Here is a 19,194-nt window from a genome sequence, read left to right on the forward strand (position 1 = left end):
TCTGTATTTTCAGTAAGCAGAATTAATATTTCCATTTGGTGTCACCATTGCCCTGTTCTGGTCTGATTTTTAATCCCAGTACATCTCTAATGGATCATATAGCACTTTTAATAACAGTGTTAAATTTGAAATGTTTTGCATATGTCTTTAATCATAATAATAATAATAAAAACTTTCAATCTTTTCTTGATTCAGGATTAGTTTAAAGAATCGTTAAATGAACCGAACTGTGAGATGAGTGAACTGTTACACCCCTAATATATAAATAAATATATATATATAGAGAGAGAGAGAGAGAGAGAGAAAAGCTACAATATTTATAAAGTTATTTGAGCCTAGATGTAATTGTTGCAATTCCTACTGAAAGAACTGTTAATAGAATTTTAGTTTTTCCAGACAAAGGGTAATTTAAAGTTTTAATTGCAGCCAAGAACTATTATTTCTGTGCCTTACTAATTTTTACACTTTTTATGCTTCTATCTTTTCCTTTTTGTAAATGTCTTCATAGACCAAGCTGTCCTCAGTCTCCCTGAGAGGACTCAGTTCTTCCAACTCAGCTAGCGACATCAGTGGCAATGATTTCCATGGAAACTACGCCTTTGAAGGAATCGGGGACGATGACCTGTGATGGAGCCTCCCTCATAGACTGGACTCAAGGGGGGAGTGCAGAATAATTTAGCAGTTTCTCTGACCTGTAGTTTAATATGTAAAATGTTGTAACCCCTTTCAGCAAATTTTTGAAAAATTATAGCAGAGCTAAAACAAAACATATAGTTCTATTAAGCTCAGTTAAAATTGCCTTGCCCCATAAAGTACATCATTTTGATTCAAAACCTCTCATTAGTCTTATGTTGAAGTATGAAACTAAATATCTCAGTTGAAGTAAACTATAATTTGGACAATTCCAAGGATTAATCCAGGGTTACAAAGCTGTCTCAGAGCAAGTTACTGCATTCAAGAGAGACATGAATTTTAGGCTGTGATGAATGATAGACTCCACTGAATCATACTTCCTCACTAGAGACACAAAACTGTGCTTTTCCTTTCATATCTCATCATCGGGTGGTGTGAAATTCAATTCCTGCCACCTCATTTTCTCTTGCTCGTGACTGCAACTGCCTTCCAGAGAAAGATTCATACCAGCAAATTGTGTTCATATTTTCCTTTTAAAATCGATCAAGAATATTTAATAGAGAAGTGATTTGCTTTATATTGTGCAGTGTGCCAATGTTTTTCCAATTCTCTACCTATTGCGTGGTAGCTCTCTGCAACTTCCTGTTATTTTGGGAGAGGTAATTGGAATCGTGTTGATTAGTGGACGTATTGTGTATTCATTGCAGCATCAGTGATTATTCTAGAACACGAGCAGATTGAAGATCACTCTTTATTGTGGCCTGCTTTTTCTCTGCCTTACGCTGAGTCAACCGCCTTACAGTTCAGAATCAACTTCGCAAAATGAAAATATAATGTAGCGCCAGGGACAAGTTGGCTGAAAGGTTCTCATATTTTGACCTCAGCTATGTCCTGAATCTTGCCTGTTTGCTGTGTTCGGCAGGCCCGCTTGCACTAGCTGAACCCATGTTTTTTTGCACAGTATTAAGAAAAGTAGATGGCTCTGGTATTTATTGAGATATTAACTGTGGGAAAACATCCTGGACCATTCTCAAGAGGTTTTTAGGACTGTCATTTGATTTTTGTGTTTGTATCTGTTATTCGAACAAATATATTCAAAAGGTTTCTCATAAATGCCAAAATGATCATTTAAAGCATAGACTGACTAAAGCATTTTGCACACAAAAAAACAAGATCATGGTTGTCACTTTTATAAATGTACATGCAATAATAATAATTTAAAAAAAAGTATTCTAAATAATTGCTAATCTCTGTATTCTGTTTTAGTATATTGTAACAAAGTACTTTTGATCAAATATATTCCAGGCTATATAAGAGATTAGAAACTAGCATGTATCATTGTTTACAAAAAATTGTTCAGAAAGAAGTGTTTACAAATTCCACATCTAATTTTCAGTGATCATCTTAGCACAAATTATACATTTTATTTGGAAGAACACCATTCCATTTTTTTATTTTTTTTTTTTTTTTATAAATGCATTGTGGCAATCATCTCAGAGGACTATGATAAGATGGTGCTTGGAAAATGCTGGGGTTTTGACTGCATTGATAGTCAAGCTGAATGAAAAGACCATATCATTCATTCTGCAGTAGCCTTCATTCCAGAGACACGATTCCTCCCATTCGCAGAATGTGTTCAATGCAAAGGTTATTCTAATGTTAATGTGCTGCACAGGGTGTCTGATTTATTTTTGAATTATTGACTGTAATTCGTGATTGCTGGGTTCAGTATGTTCACCAGCATATCTAGAATAAAAAGGGTATACCATTTATACTCCTAAAACGTATATGTCTCTCATAACGCTTGTCAATATGATTTTATTTTACAAATCCTCAATCATTTTAAATGCAAGAATGGAAGTTATAGAGCCGTCTGGGTTTCAATAAATGTAGGTGCCAAACAATGCCACTCCTTGTGTGAGGTGTTTTGTCTCCTGGTCTCAGTGCCACAAACATGATGTGTATTTCAGTGTGTGATTGTGATTTATGGGGCTTTTTGTTGTCACACTCATATCTATGCTTGGGATTTTGCTAGTGAAAAATTCCACTCAATAAAGCTCCTTTTTTTAACCTAATGCAAAAGATCACAGCCCAAAAGAATTAGGATTCAAATCTGAAACACTGAGGCAGCTGTAGTCCTAAAACTGGAATTGTTCTTTAGTTACGTTGTCAAATGTCTTATTAATATACCAAAGCTTTTTGTAAAACAGGCTCCGACTCACTTAAGAAACATGATCAAAAACCTTAATGCTTAACAGCATGCAGATCACTGCTAGATTTGTTAGTGCCCTAGTGCTGCCTGTGGCTCTGTCTTCATTAGCATGTTTACCGGAGCTGTTCACCGCAGAGCGTGAAAAGGATTACAGCTCTCATTATAAAAGTGAGGATTACACACTGCCTGTCTCTGCATCTTAATCACATCCTGCTGATCTACATGTAACGTCTGCAACACAGTTATGTGAATAGTTATAGGACATAACTGATCTTTTTAGCACAAATGTTTTATTTTAAGATATTTAAGGCATTAATAAAACCACTGTATAATTACAGGAAAATACTCAAGCACCACACACCTACAAAATTTCTTAATTTTCAATCATGTCTTGGCAACCTGAAAGTTTTACTGCATAATAGGGTTTACGGTTACTTTTGCCCTCCAATATAGCTAGCATGATGCCACAGGTGGCAAATACATGCCAAACATTCCTCAAAGATCAAATATAATAAAAATAATATACAAAAATAAAAGCTATATGTTCAGCATGACACAAATATCCACTATGCACCATTTTCCTTCAAGTAAGCGCAAACAAATTACATTTTACAGTCAATTAGATACACATGACAAAAAAAAGGCAACACAGTCACCCAGAATTATTCAGAACAAAAAACATGTTTAAAACATGAAGAAAATAATTGTGATCTATGAAGGCATTTTTTTCCCCCAGTAGGACTGAGTGTTAACCAAGCAGTTACCAAGGTAAACGTAAGTGTACATGCAATGTCAGGCTTACAGATGAGCTTCTTTAGTATGGTAGTGGTGCAGTAGTGTCTGTTTGGCACTGATAAATGGATAGAGGTCAGGCTCAGAATGCTCTTAGAGAGCTTTGGGTAACACAAACTGCCTTTATCAAAGGCATTAAAACATTCAAATAACTATTTAAAGTTGTAAATGACTTTGTGTAGCAGCTTCTGTATATATTCAAGAAATGGCTAAAATAATTCTGGGCATCACTAAAGCTTACTGTAACATCTCTTATGGACGGCTGTCTTACAATATCGCTCTCAATTACAAATCTCTCACTCTCCTCAACCTCTGTACATCACAAGACTTCTTAAGGCTAAACTATACTAATTTTCCACGTCCAGTATGTACATTTATTTCATCATCAGCGCAGTCGTTGCGCAGCCCAATTTTTCTAAACATACACTTAAGAGTTGGCAGTCCTAAAGAGTATAACAAAGCAATCGTAGTGCACATGCTTCGAATGCATGTACTGTATGTATGCAGGTTTGGGGTCAAAAAAGTACATTAAAAGACTAGAACACCCGACTGTGCAACACTTTCTGAATTTCCAAAATGTAGGATGGCATTGGAAGAGTCATTTATATTCATGAGGAAAGCATTACCTGATTAGAACCCTAACCCCACCCCTACACATAACCCTAAAAAAAAAAAAAAAAATCAGATAGTCTTCCCCTGCCATCCTACATTTCCAGAATCTTCAGGCGGTATGCGGAAAAAACGATGTATACCCTAGCCTTAAGGCTACACCTCTTCCTCATCCTCCACATCTTCTTCATTTCCGGGCATCGGAATTTTAACCCAGCCATCCGTAGCGAGGCTGTGCTTCTTCTGGTGTCGTTTGTAGTTATCCCAGTGGCCGGTGGTGTAGCCACACTCTTGGCACTTATGGGGCTTCTCCCCCGTGTGGCGCAACATGTGGCGCTTCAGGTTCATACTCTGGTTGCAACTGTAGCTGCAGATTGTGCACTGAAACGGTTTGGCGCCCGAATGAACCCGCTGGTGCCTCTTGAGATTAGCCAGGTTCCCGCAGGCATAGTCACAGAGGTGACATTTGTAGGGTTTTTCGCCAGTGTGTACTCGATGGTGTCGCTTTAGGTTGTCAAAGTGAGCAGAGGCGTAGTCACATTGAGGGCACTTATATGGCTTCTCTCCACTGTGGGTCTTCATGTGGCGGGCCAGGTGATTTGGGTAATGGGTAAGGAAGGAGCAGGTGGCACAGGTGTAGACCTTGTCCCCTCGCTCTGTGGGGCAGCCTGGTGTGTCTTTAGTTAGCATTTCTAGTGTGCATTTGGCACAAATTTGGGCTGAGGATCCATCCTCGTCATCCAGGGCCATGCCACACAGCCGGCAGGTGAAGGGGAAGAACATGGGGGGTTGGGCGGATGGTTCAGAAGCAGCCTGTCCTGACTGCAACACCGCTGCTGATGATTGCTGAGCTGACCTGAGGCCATCAAAGGTCTGCATGTAGCTGCCATCCCTTCCCATGTGGGGACGTGACTCAGACTGCACAGCATCTGCAATTGAAGGACATTTAGTTACAACTCACTGTGAAACTCTCTCTTTGGCCACATTTACACCTGGTATTAAGATGCGACTTGGGTGAGCTGATCACAAGAGGTCAGCCCAGACAGAACGTCTTTAACACCCTGTTCTATCATGGGCCTCAAATATGTCTCCTTTGACCACATGATCAGATTTCGAGGGGAGAGTCTGTGGTTTTGAAACTAAATACATAATTTACTGCATCAGTGTGTGACTACACATTGAAAAAAAAATTCTCACTGTTTCTGAAAAAATATACTTGGATTTTAAGATATTTATATAAATGTGATATTTAGAGAATTATCAGATATTATAGTCATGGACTGATATTAAGCCAACTTTAGATATGCGTGGTTCACATGATCTCTCCATCCAGCCATCTTATTTTGCTTATCCACGTCTGGGTCACATTGGTATCAGATTAAGCACTGCAGCCCATACGTCCTTTTCCCTGACCACATCCCCCTGCTCTTCCTGGCAGATCTCAAGGCATTCCCAGGTCAGTCAAGAGACATAATTCTTCCAGTGTGTTCTGGGTCTGCCCCGGGGTCACATCCACAGGAATGCTGGTGGAGCAGCGGCTCTACACCAAGCCTCTCCCTCGATGTCGGAGCTTCGCACCCTATCCCTTAGGGTGAGCCGAGCCACCCTGCGAAGAAAGCTCATTTCGGCTGCTTGCATCTGTGATCTTACTCTTTCGGTCACTACCCAAATCTCATGACCATTGGTGAGGGTTGAAACATAGATCGACTGGTAAATTGAGAGCTTTGCATATAGGTTCTGTTCCCTTTTTACAACCAAACAGATATATTTATACCAGGTGTAAATGAGATATTTTATTTTATTTTATGGGGACAAATCAAAAGCTTACCTTCACTGGGCACAAGAGCCACTTCCTTTTCTCTCTGACCAACAGCAGTGCAGTTTAAACTGTTGCCTCTCATTGGCGGAGGACCATTTTGAGCAGGGCTAGCAGCTGCATGCATGCGTTGGTGCCTCTTCAGGTTCCCTAAAGAAGAGCATGCAAAACTGCAGTTGTTGCACTTATAGGGCTTTTCACCTGTGTGTATGCGCAAATGTCTTTTCAGGTTCACCAGTTGTGCCGACGCGTAAGAGCACAACGGACACTCGTAGGGCTTTTCGCCATTGTGTGTCTTCATGTGCCTTTTAACATGGTTAGTGTAGCGTGATGTGAAACCACAAAGTTTGCATGAATGTAGCTTCAGGGAACCATCCTTGCCACCAGCACTCTCATTTCCTCCCCTTCTAGACTCGGCATATAAGCCTAAGCCTGAGCAAAGTTTCCTCTCTTCCACAACGCCTTTGCAGCAGCGAATGCAGTAGGGCCCCACCAAGTCAATGCTGGGTCCCAGAGGGTCATCCAGGAGCTGACCACAGCCCCTGCAAGAGAGGTAAGAGGGAAAGGCAGACTCAGAAACCCTCTCTTCACGCTCGCTTTCGGTCATGCGCAGGTCGTCAGCGTCACTCTCCATACTAAGGCGGCTGAAGGGGGAGCTCTCCTCGTCTCCCAGGGGGAAGCCCGACAGACTGATGTCAGCTGTACAGGACCAGTACAAAGCACACAGCAGGATACTGCATTATATTATGCAGCTGTATGTATACAGTATATACAGTGTAATATACAATATTATACAATAGTGTACTTTTATCAGCCAGTGAATTTCAGTTTTTTTGTATGTTTGCACGTGTCAGATTGCAGAATATATATATCAGCGCTGCCATGATTCGGCTGCAGGCCGAGTGCCCAGGGCCGGATGATGACTAGCAAGGGCCCCAGGGCCAATTTTCTTTTAAAGTTGAGATCTACGCAATCTATTTTCATTTATTTAAGTCTCTTTTAATACCTGTTCTGTTATTTACAGTCAGATTAATTCAAACACACAGCACGGATGTGGTAAAGAAACCGCTGAACCGAAACGCATTTGCTGAACAGCCACTGTTCTTAAAGAAACAGTACCATTTTAACGTTTGTTATACATAATGTAAACTCAATGTAAATACTACAAATTATATATACAAAATGCATTTATTTACAGGGGCCATTATAAATTATGAAATATTTTAACTTCATCAAACATTTTAAATATTGAATAATTTAACAAAAACAGAAGGCTCCTATCTATGCAAGTGTTTGGTGAAATTCAGCAAAGAGTTCAGGCAGTTCTGGCTCGCACTGCTATATCTTTTCTAACTCATCTGAATGATAAGTAAGGTAAGATAGGTAAGGTTAAAGAGTTGCTCAAAAATGTAGTTGGAAACAGAAAGGCAAAAGGGTCCTATAAGAGGGCTGGGGGCCCTCACATTTACAGGGACTTGTTGAAGGGGCCTTGAATAAGCTGTGGCCCATATATTTACAACCGGGTCTCACAGTGAAATCTTCTCTAGATACATTTTTGCAAAACTTGTTATACTTGTTTCCCGTGGTATACAATTTCCTGCAGTTTCCAGGAAAAATGAACACTACAGGCGCTACATCAACTGTGTGTTTTATTCACTCGAATCATGACTTAAATGGCTGATTATGACTTTATAAACACTTATTTTCCCCTCTATTACTCAGACCATGCTATTTTATGATCTCAAAACACTTTTACTCAAAAACATCTTTTGAAAAACAACACATTTTAATGCCTTTATTACAGACTCACCTACATATATACACATTCCAGCATGCAGTTGCTCACCTGATAGGGTGTTGGACAGATTCAGAGGACTGCGGTTCAAGTCCAGCCATGAACTTAATCTGACACGTGACATTACAGAGTCATAGAAGCAGCACAAAATGGGCTGTTTGCTTCAGTAAATTTGCTTTTTCATTTCGATTCTGCATTTTAAAACACTAATTGTTAGATTTAGGCATTGATAAGGTAAGGATGTCTTTTTTAAACTTCTCATATATACAGTATTTTAAAACACTATTGGTTAAGTTCAGGCAAAAGTGTTTGGGAGGTATGTTTAAAAAAAAAAAACATTTTACTTGCTTTTGGCGCCCCAAGCTGGACATTTCACTGAAACCCTGCAGCAAAACGTGATATACAGCGTGTACATTTTGAATTGCAAAAATGTTGTCATGCTCACGTAAATTTCATGAGACCAGGCTGCATATTTAAGCATATATAAACATTTGTTTATAGTCGTAGTCAAGGGCCCCTGAGCACTGGCCCCATTGGCCAGCTCCGTAATTCACCTATGCGAGTGCCGTAGGTAATCACAGCAGTGCTGATTTAGGGCCATAGTTTGATTGCGAGTCTGATATTGCTTATATACAACAGATCAATCAGCAAGTACATTTAAAAACAATGAAGAAAAGCTAAGTACGGTCACAAAAAATCATCTGTGCATGAAACTACTTTCTTAAGTGACGGATCAGAATCTGCCATTGCTGGTTCAAACCAAATGATGCATCCAAGCCTCTCAAAAACATCATTTCTAGTATCACAGCATGGGCTGTTTCTAACAAGTTATTGGAGAAACAAGGATGTATGTGTGTGTGTGTGTGAGAGAGAGAGAGAGAGAGAGACAGACAGATAGAGCGCGTGTGATCGCCTGCGTCTGTTGCCACTACCAAGCAGAGATGCTGTAGTGTGTTAGTCAGCTTTCTGAAGATAATTTCATTTTTGCCAAATACATCCTATTTTCTTTGTGGAAAAATAGCCATCTGAGCAGGGTATTCCTCCCTATTTTGCAGTAGCCGGTGCGCAAGAGTAATTCACTATCCTCCTTTTTCCTGAACGCGGAAGTGTTCCATGATTCGACTGTTTTCAATTTACGGTCTCCAGTGTTTTCACTCGCATCGGCGTAAATTCTTAGCGGGTTGTGTAATGTTTAAGGTATTACATTTGTAAAAATGGTCAAAAAACATGCTGATACAGTGCATCCGGAAAGTATTCAAAGCGCTTCACTTTTTTTTTAATAAATTTGCAAATATTTCAAACAAACTTCTTTCACGTTGTCATTATGCGGTATTGTTTGTAGAATTTTGAGGAAAATAATGAATTTAATCCATTTTGGAATAAGGCTGTAACATAACAAAATGTGGAAAAAGTGAAGTGCTGTGAATACTTTCCGGATACACTGTACTTCACAGAGTCGAGATGACCGTTTTTTTCAAGACACTGCCTCACCTGAGAGTGTGACATGAAGCGATGGTCCGAGTTTAGTTATGGTCCAAGTTTAGTTACGTTGATATCATTAATTATTCTGAGTTATGACAGCCAAGTTGAGCCTGAAATTAATTTTTACTCTAAGTAACACTCAAATGGTTGTTGTTCTCTTCTGGATTGCTCGTTTTGGCAGTTTTTTCTTGGCGTCTCGAGACCAAAAATAGAAAACAGGCAATTAGAATGAATCATCATGGCGCAGCCCAGTGGTTGCTCAGGAAAACTGTTGATAAAAACCGCAATGTCATCCGCCATTTTAACAGTTTGTTGTGTCTCTCAGCTGTGATGAGCCTTAATGCTGAAGTTGTTAGTTTAAAGCTGTTTTTCCCAGCTTTATTAGTGTAGTAGTAATCCGAGAGATCACGGAGTGCCGATGAATGAATATACTGACTGACTGGCGATGCACGTCACCTTAGCTGACACATTTACACACAAAAATGTCTTTTGCTGCCACCTTCTGGCTAAAATCTGCGATGTCACAAAAATAAATGTAAAGAGACACATCCAGCTTGTTACACATCTGCACTGATCTTACACTTAATTTAGAACAGCACAAACACGAGCAGAGTGATATAAACAGTGAAGCATCCGAGTGCTGATGTTCTGACACATCAATATTCATGGAACGTCTCTCGTCCAATCAGATTTGAGGACTAGAACTAACTGTTGTGTATGTGTATATATATATTTACACACCGATCAGCCATAACATTAAAACCACCTGCCTAATATTTTGTAGGTTCCCCTCGAGCTGCCAAAACAGCACCATCCAACATCTCAGAATAGCATTCTGAGATGCTATTCTTCTCAACACAATTGTACAGAGTGGTTATCTGAGTTACCGTAGACTTTGTCAGTTCGAACCAGCCTGGCCATTCTAAGTTGACCTCTCTCATCATGTTTTTTGCACCATTCGGAGTAAATTATAGAGGCTGTTGTGTGTGAAAATCCCAGGAGATCAGCAGTTACAGAAATATTCAAACCAGCCCATCTGGCACCAACAATCATGCCACGGTCCAAATCACCGAGATCAAATTTGTTTCCCCATTTTGCTGGTTGATGTGAACATTAACTGAAGCTCCTGACCTGTATCTGCATGATTTTATGCATTGCACTGCTGCCACACAATTGGCTGATTTGATAATCGCATGGATTATTGTTGGTGCCAGACGGGCTGGTTTGAGTATTTCTGTGACTGCGGATTTTCACACACAACAGTTTCTAGAATTTACTCAGAATGGAGCCAAAAAAAAAAAAAAAAACATCCAGTGAGGGTCAGTTCTGCAGACGGAAATGCCTTGTTGATGAGAGAGGTCAACAGAGAATGGCCAGACTGGTTCGAACTGACAAAGTCTACAGTAACTCTGATAACTGCTCTGTACAACTGTGGTGAGAAGAATAGCATCTCAGAATGCTATTCTGAGATGCGGGTTGGCGCTGTTTTGGTGGCACGAGGGGGATCTACACAATATTTGGCAGGCAGTTTTAATGTTGTGGCTGATCGGTATATTAACAAAGTGTAATATATATATATATATACACTGGCGGCCAAAAATTTTGAATAATGTACAGAATTTGCTGTTTCGGAAGGAAATTGGTCCTTTAATTCACTAAAGTGGCATTCAACTGATCACAGAGTATAGTTAGGATATTACTGATGTAAAAAACAGCACCATCACTATTTGAAAAAAATGTCAATTTTGATCAAATCTAGACAGGCCCCATTTCCAGCAGCCATCACTCCAACACCTTATCCTTGAGTAATCATGCAAAATTACTAATACTAGAAAATCACTTGCCATTATATCAAACACAGTTGAAAGCTATTTGGTTCATTAAATGAAGCTTAACATTGTCTTTGTGTTTGTTTTTGAGTTGCCACAGTATGCAATAGACTGGCATGTCTTAAGGTCAATATTAGGTCAAAAATGGCAAAAAAGAAACAGCTTTCTCTAGAAACTCATCAGTCAATAATTGTTTTAAGGAATGAAGGCTATACAATGCTTGAAACTGCCAAAAAAAAAAAAAAGATTTCATACAAAGGTGTACACTACAGTCTTCAAAGACAAAGGACAACTGGCTCTAACAAGGACAGAAAGAGATGTGGAAGGCCAGATGTACAACTAAACTAGAGGATAAGTACATCAGAGTCTCTAGTTTGAGAAATAGATGCCTCACATGTCCTCAGCTGACAGCTTCATTGAATTCTACCCGCTCAACAGCAGTTTCATGTACAACAGTAAAGAGAAGACTCAGGGGTGCAGGCCTTATGGGAAGAATTGCAAAGAAAAAGCCACTTTTGAAACAGATAAACAAAAAGAAAAGGTTAGAGTGGGCAAAGAAACAGACATTGGACAACAGATATTTGGAAGTGTGTTATGGATCTTAACCCCATTGAGCTTTTGTGGGATCAGCTAGACTGTAAGGTGCGTGAGAAGTGCCCGACATACAGCCTCATCTATGGCAAGTGCTACAGGAAGCGTGGGGTGAAATGTCACATGAGTATCTGGACAAACTGACAGCTAGAATGCCAAGGATCTGCAAAGCTGTCATTGCTGCACATGGAGGATTTTTTGATTAGAACTTTTTGAAGTAGTTTAAGAAAATCAAATTGTAATAGTAATTTTTCACGTTATTAATGTCCTGACTATACATTGTAATAAGCCGAATGCCACTTTGGTGAATAAAAGTACCATTTTCTTTCCATAAGAGCAAAATCTGTACACTATCCAAACTTTTGACTGCCTGTGTGTGTGTGTATATATATATATATATATATATATATATACACACATACACATACATACACGCATATGTTTTCTGCCATCTGACGTGCAAACATACAAAAAAAAAAAAAGAAACAGCAATTCATGGGCTGATAAAAGTACACTATTACAATACATATAAAATAAAGCTGATCGTATCTCTTGTATAGTATTGGTACTGGTCCCTGACTATGCATTAAAGGTTTAAACAAATACAAACACATAATACAGGTTCAAGAAAACCTTAAAGATAACATATACCGCACCAAGATTTAAAAGGATAGTTCACCCAAAAATGACAATTCTGTCATCACTTAATCACGCACATGTTGTTCCAAACATTTCTGTCTTTTTTCTGTCTTCTGCAGAACACACAAGGAGATATTAGGCAGAATGTCTCAGACACCATTCACTTACATTGCATGGAAAAAGAAAGCGAGAAGAAAGTGAATGGTGAATGGCACGATCAAACTGCCTAACATCTCCTTGTGTATTCCATGGAAGAATGTAAGTTATACGGGTATGGAACAACATACGGGTCAGTAAATGGGAATAGTATTTAAATTTTTTGGGTGAACTATCCCTTTAAGTGCCTCTAAGGAGCAAAACATCTTGAGAAGAGCACAGACACAGCACAATAATTGAAAATATATGGTATTTATACTTACCAAATAAGCCAGTGAATTTTTTTTGGAGCGTTAGGTAAATTCTGATATGAACAAAAAAAAAAAGTTGGAAACCGAACAAAGAAACAAGGCTGCTATGTTTCTGCGAAATGTCGTTTTCCTTCTGCAAGCTCCTCGTGCGCATTTAGAAATGTGTGAATCTGAAGCCTGAGTGGGCCTTTATATTGGCCAGTTCAGAAACCCCAGAAACAGCCTAATGATAATGATGATGATTATAATGGCCCTGCTGCTGCTGCTGCTGATGATGATGACAACTATGATAAAGACCCTGAGAGGAGATGATGATGATGATGATGATGATGAGGAGGAGATGATGATGATGATGATTATTACTAAATGCCTTACTATAATGTGTCCTTGATGGTGATGGCCGTCTTGATGACCCCCTTATATACAGTAATAGTTGTGGCACATTGTATATTTTCCCTGGTTTGCCATTTTCAAACGGTGTGTGCTGTCAGAATGCCAAAACCAGAGAAATGTTCCTGGGCAGTGGGCTCACATCCCCATATGTACATGAAACATCACGCTGCTTTCCAACAGAAAGAATGCTGTAGATCTGCATAAATGCCCTAACATTAAATATGCATCTTTGCAGATAATGTTCCTTCCCATATTGAGCACATATGGTGCTTTACAAAAGCCAACACATTAAACTAACACTTATTTTTTAAATCATCAAAATATGCCTTTAGCCATCACATAATGTTCCTTAAGCAGTGTGAGGTCACAGGTCTGCTTACCCACTCAACAATAATGATATTGGTTGTAGCACAACCACTAGAAGTAGCAAACATCAAATGGATCTAAATTATATACTGAAGCATAATGTTTTATAAACTCCTCATAAAAATGTAATACATTTTGCTGTAAAGTGATGAAATACCAAAGCAATTCATAACCCACCTAGCTGTTGCCTGAAGTAGGATGTAAAAACAAATGGGTTTGTGATGGATACACCATACTGACTTTCCCCTGTTAATTAGGATGTTTTTTGATGAACACCAGACAGGAGAAGCAAACAGTTATTCATGTATTGGTTGGTTTTGTAATTTTCAAAGATAAAATACTTTCTATCCCAGCTTAATATGCAGAGACTATATGCCATTTATAAACTACTGTATATGTCATTCATATGTTGATTACCCAGAAAAGTAGGAATACTGCAATCAATACAAGTCTCCATTAAATTGAGCTAAGAAGGTCTATAACAGCTGGATATATATATAATCAAATATCTGTGATTTGGATATTGCTTGCAAAAAATTTATTTAATCACAATAAATGGCTACTTTTGAATAAACATCAAAGGAGAAACAGATGGGTGAGAAACAGATCCCTTCTACATTCTTCTTCTTGTGTTTGTGGTGATTCACAGTTTTTTTTTATTTTTTTTATGTATACCGCCCCTACTGGGCAGGGAGAAGAATTTCAAGCAAAAAAGGACAAATATTGATCTGTTTCTCACACACACCTATCATTTCACTTCTGAAAATACGGATTAAAACACTGGAGTCATATAGATTACTTTTATGATGTCTTTATGTGCTTTTTGGAGCGTCAACATTTTGGCACCCATTCACTTGCATTGTATGGACCTACAGAGCTGAAATATTCTTCTAAAAATCTTCATCTGTGTTCTGCAGAAGAAAGAAAGTCCTACACATCTGGAATGGCATGAGGGTGAATAAATGATGAGAGAATTTTCATTTTTGGGTGAACTATCCCTTTAATACACATTTGACTACCAAGAACAAACCGTACATACAATCCACATCGTTTAATTGCTGGGCTTAAAGGCTCATTTAACTCACCTGAGAACTTTTCAAGGCCTATGATGTTGTTGTCATTGTCAGGATACTCCAGTTCCTGTCCCAGCAGAAAGTCACTCTCAAAGGTAAGGCTTGCTGGATGCACAGTGCCTAAGCCATATTCAGAATCAGCTGAAAATAAAGAGTAAAGTTTAAAAACAGTAGCTGTAAGCCTCATAAGAGTTCTATTTGACGCTTGCATGTTTTTTTAGCATGCATGTTAATTGATGATACAGGCTTTTGGTTTACTGTAGATTTACTGCCATCTACTGGGCGGAAAGGAAAATAACACCAACATGAAAACATAATCATCTTGGAGGTAGAGGAATCTATTACCACCCAGCTTGTTTGACCATTCCATATAAAAAGTCAACCATTTGTGAAAAGATCAAACAAATGTAGAACTCATATTAAATCATAAAATACTGCAGATTTGCATATAGAAAGAAGGTACAAGATATATTCAAAATTGGGTTATTATATTATATTATATTATATTACTGAAAAAATCACCATTGCTTTTTGTTATTAACAAATGCTTTACTATACAAAGCACTTGGCTGATATGCATTTGGGTAAAGCACTTCTTCCCAGGATGTTCAAGATGGACCATCACTACTGTTACTGTAATGAGTGATAAAACTGCTAAATTAACCCTCAGAGACACAAGCATTGACACTGATGATGCATTTTCTTTTTATCCTCCTAGCTGTGACATCAATATAAAATTTCCCCCCACAAAAACTGTGGTTGTGATACAATTCAGAGTTTTAGCCACTTTTTAATTACTTTAAATAATAATATGTATTATTTAATTGCTTTAAACAAACATTGCAATTGTGCTACACTGGGTCTCTAAGGAATGGGATTTTAATTTCATGTAATAATATGGCTGCATTATATATATATATATATATATATATATATATATATATATATATATATATATATATAACACACACACACACACACACACACACACTGGTGGCCAAAGGTTTGAAATAATGTACAGATTTTACACTTATGGAAAGAAATTGGTATTTTTATTCACTAAAGTGGCATTCAACTGATCACAATGTAGTCAGGACATTAATAATGGAAAAATTACTATTACAATTAAAAAAAAAAAAAAAGGTTCAGAACTTCTTCAACTACTTCAAAGAGTTTTTATCAAAAAATCCTCCACGTGCAGCAATGACAGGTTTGCAGATCTTTGGCATTCTAGCTGTCAGTTTGTCCAGATACTCAGGTGACATTTCACCCCACACTTCCTGTAGCACTTGCCAGAGATGTGGCTGTCTTGTCGGGCACTTCTCACGCACCTTACAGTCTAGCTGATCCCACAAAAGCTCAATGGGGTTAAGATCCATAACACTCTTTTCCAATTATCTGTTGTCCAATGTCTGTGTTTCTTTGCCCACTCTAACCTTTTCTTTTTGTTTATCTGTTTCAAAAGTGGCTTTTTCTTTGCAATTCTTCCCATAAGGCCTGCACCCCCGAGTCTTCTCTTTACTGTTGTACATGAAACTGGTGTTGAGCGGGTAGAATTCAATGAAGCTGTCAGCTGAGGACATGTGAGGCGTCTATTTCTCAAACTAGAGACTCTGATGTACTTATCCTCTTGTTTAGTTGTACATCTGGCCTTCCACATCTCTTTCTGTCCTTGTTAGAGCCAGTTGTCCTTTGTCTTTGAAGACTGTAGTGTACACATTTGTATGAAATCTTCAGTATTTTGGCAATTTCAAGCATTGTATAGCCTTCATTCCTCAAAACAATGATTGACTGACACGTTTCTAGAAAAAGCTGTTTCTTTTTTGCCATTTTTGACCTAATATTGACCTTAAGACATGCCGGTCTATTGTATACAGTGACAACTCAAAAACAAACACAAAGACAATGTTAAGCTTCATTTAACAAACCAAACTGTTTTCAACTGTGTTTGATATAATGGCAAGTGATTTTCTAGGATCAATTTATCATGATTACTCGAGGATAAGATGTTGGAGTGATGGCTGCTGGAAATGGGGCCTGTCTAGGTTTGATCAAAAATTGCTTTTTTCAAATAGTGATGGTGCTGTTTTTTTACATCAGTAATGTCCTGACTATACTTTGTGATCAGTTGAATGCCACTTTAGTGAATTAAAGTACAAATTTCCTTCTGAAACAGCAAAATCTGTACATTATTCCAAACGTTTGGCCCTCAGTGTACACATAACACACACCCACATATATATATATATATATATATTACACACAGTACTGACAGTACTGTGCAAAAGTCTTAGGCGCATTATATTTTTCTCAAAAACATTTATCTTAATGTTTGTCAGTTATTTATATATATTCTGCTTTTAGTTTATCAATAGAAAATAATTTTTTTTGATTTCAACATTCTAACTTTGCATATAGAATTGAATAGAAGAAGAACAAGAAGCCCTACAACAGATAGTATGGACCCCACAGAGCCCGGATCTCAACATCAATGAGTCAGTCTGGGATTACATGAAGAGACAAAAGCAACTGAGACAGCCTAAATAGATAGAAGAACTGTGACAAGTTCTCCAAGAAGCCAACAACCAAGAACAACTGTGTCCAGGTGTACCTTGGAGAAAAGGCAAATGTGGTCACACCAAATTTTGATTCAGCTTTTTTTATGTTTACTGGACTTTGTTTGACATTAATTGATAAATAAAAATTATTTTTGAAGACATCCTCACAATGCAACATCTTTCACAAGTGCCTAAAACTTTTGCACAGTACTGTACATTATATATATATATATATATAAAAAACTTTACTTTTTCCTCAATTCTAATGGCAAATGACACTTTTGACCAAAACCAATTTCTATCATTTTACTGAATTAGCTAACATTATTTTAAATGGTACAGATGACAATATTAGGACAAAAAAAAAAAAAACATCTTACACTTTACAGGTTGTGGATTCTGCTGTTTTCTTCTTGGCATCTTCTAAACAGCCTTTATAATTAGCAACCTCCTCTGGATTCCCTTGCAAATGACCAACTCATTCTTCAAAGCTGCCTTTTAAAGCGTTAAAAAGACACACGTGGAAACTGACAAGCATGTCAGCACAATCAATATAACAGTCAAACAGCGCATCTATGGGGCTAACATGCTAATCTTACAGTATCCTTTAAGATTAATAAGACTGCATTTAAAAGACATTTCAAATTCAGACAGAATACATTTCTATATTTATAAATGTATTTTGTATATGTACAGAACAGCATGAATCTTACCACTCAGCCTGTTTTATTGTATTTTATTTTACTCTGTCGACATGTAACACACACACATCTAAATACTACAATGTCAAGCTCAGCAGTTGTCATAAATATACCTCCTCTCTCTGCCTGACACGTCAAATACCGATTCTCGTCGAGGCAAAAGAGCGACGTTTAACAGTGCACTACTGCTCGCAATCCGCCATTCCAGAAGACATCGACCACAAAGACAAGACAAGCAATTAATGTTTTTTTTTCTTTTTTTCTTTTTTTTTTTTTTTTTTCATAACTTAATTGATTTCCAAATTGCCATTGTATACATTTCTCTTCCGCTACATTACGTATATCCGTTTCCTTCTGTTACGTATTTCCGGGTCTTTTAAATATTTATTTTATATTTTTCTTTTATGAAATAATTGTCCGATAAGGTAACTAAAATAAAGGACAGTCTAGTGTTAGATTTAGGATTTATTGGATTAGGTCTGCATGCATCAATGGCAATAATAATAATAATAATAATAAGATATTATATTATTATTATTATTATTATTATTATTATTATTACCATGTAATGATTGTGATAATAAGAAAAAGAAGAAAAAGAAGAAGAAGGTTGTTGTTTGGGGGTGATTTATTTGGAAGTTTTGTGTTTGTTTGTTTGTTTGATTGCTTTTTTTTTTACTTTCTTTCCTCATTGTTTGTGCCGGAAGGATAACGTATTATATTATAACAATCGATATTATTATTACTATTATTATTATTAATTTATTTTGTATTATTATTATTATTATTATGTTGTTGTTGTTGTTGTTGTTATATCACAATTGTTATATTACCATAACAACATATCTTAACACATAGGCCTATTATAATAACATAATATTTTTAATATTGTATGATATTAATACAATAATATTATATATAACCATATATTACCATGTAGTAATAATAATAATAATAATAATAATAATAATAATAATGATAATGTTGATTTCTAATGAGTCTTCTTTTTTTCTTCTTCTTCTTTTTTTCTTTTTTTTTTTTTACAATGTTCGTGCCGTAAGGAGAATGTAATATATTACGACAATTGATGAACAGTTTTTCTCTGTACAGGCAATTGTAACTGCTATCTCAAATGACATATTTCTTATATAATGTAGCATTATTACATTGTTATATAATATCATTATGTTGATCTCTGTCTATTGCTGGTCCATAAGTCCCACTCAGCATTATTCAGTGCCTATCACTGGGGTCCGAATGACAGTTTTACTCTGTATTTGCACAAAATTTGCATTTGC

At 37.3% G+C, this 19,194-nt stretch overlaps 2 protein-coding genes across 10 annotated transcripts in view; one reads left to right on the forward strand and one right to left on the reverse strand.

Annotated features, from left to right (window-relative positions):
- LOC127415938 (sorting nexin-17) overlaps positions 1 to 2,542 on the forward strand; it is a 43,928-nt gene extending 41,386 nt beyond the window's left edge. For all 4 annotated transcript variants that reach the window (XR_007893022.1, XR_007893023.1, XM_051654966.1 and 1 more), the window contains one exon: positions 509 to 2,542. Coding sequence is in view for 2 of the 4 variants with exons in the window: in XM_051654966.1 (XP_051510926.1) it covers positions 509 to 628 (120 nt within the window). In the remaining 2 variants the exon portion in view is untranslated. The remainder of the gene's footprint in view (positions 1 to 508) is intronic.
- LOC127415937 (zinc finger protein 513-like) lies at positions 2,003 to 18,247 on the reverse strand. 6 transcript variants are annotated; one of them, XM_051654964.1, is made up of 5 exons: positions 18,010 to 18,247; positions 17,576 to 17,686; positions 14,650 to 14,778; positions 6,075 to 6,761; positions 2,003 to 5,175 (listed from the first exon to the last, which is right to left on the reverse strand). In XM_051654964.1, the coding sequence occupies exons 2-5, from the start codon at positions 17,613 to 17,615 to the stop codon at positions 4,403 to 4,405; spliced, it is 1,629 nt and encodes a 542-aa protein (XP_051510924.1). In that variant the 5' UTR covers positions 17,616 to 17,686; positions 18,010 to 18,247; the 3' UTR covers positions 2,003 to 4,402. The 6 variants fall into 6 exon arrangements, with proteins under 6 accessions (XP_051510924.1, XP_051510922.1, XP_051510921.1 ...); XM_051654962.1 differs by having other exon boundaries at positions 17,576 to 17,722; XM_051654961.1 differs by having other exon boundaries at positions 17,576 to 17,690; positions 17,909 to 18,247.
- Between the last annotated feature and the right edge of the window lie 947 nt (positions 18,248 to 19,194).

Source organism: Myxocyprinus asiaticus, chromosome 25, assembly GCF_019703515.2.
Source record: "Myxocyprinus asiaticus isolate MX2 ecotype Aquarium Trade chromosome 25, UBuf_Myxa_2, whole genome shotgun sequence".
Lineage (NCBI taxonomy): Eukaryota > Metazoa > Chordata > Actinopteri > Cypriniformes > Catostomidae > Myxocyprinus > Myxocyprinus asiaticus.

Bases quoted from the DNA above. Each gene is read 5' to 3' on its own strand.
- LOC127415937 (XM_051654964.1), bottom strand. From the start codon at position 17,615: ATGCCAAGAAGAAAACAGCAGAATCCACAACCTGTAAAGT. The intron at 14,779-17,575 runs GTAAGATGTTTT...CTTTATTTTCAG, and splicing joins GAATCCACAACCTGTAAAGT to CTGATTCTGAATATGGCTTA. The intron at 6,762-14,649 runs GTGAGTTAAATG...GGTCCTGTACAG, and splicing joins AGGCCTTGAAAAGTTCTCAG to CTGACATCAGTCTGTCGGGC.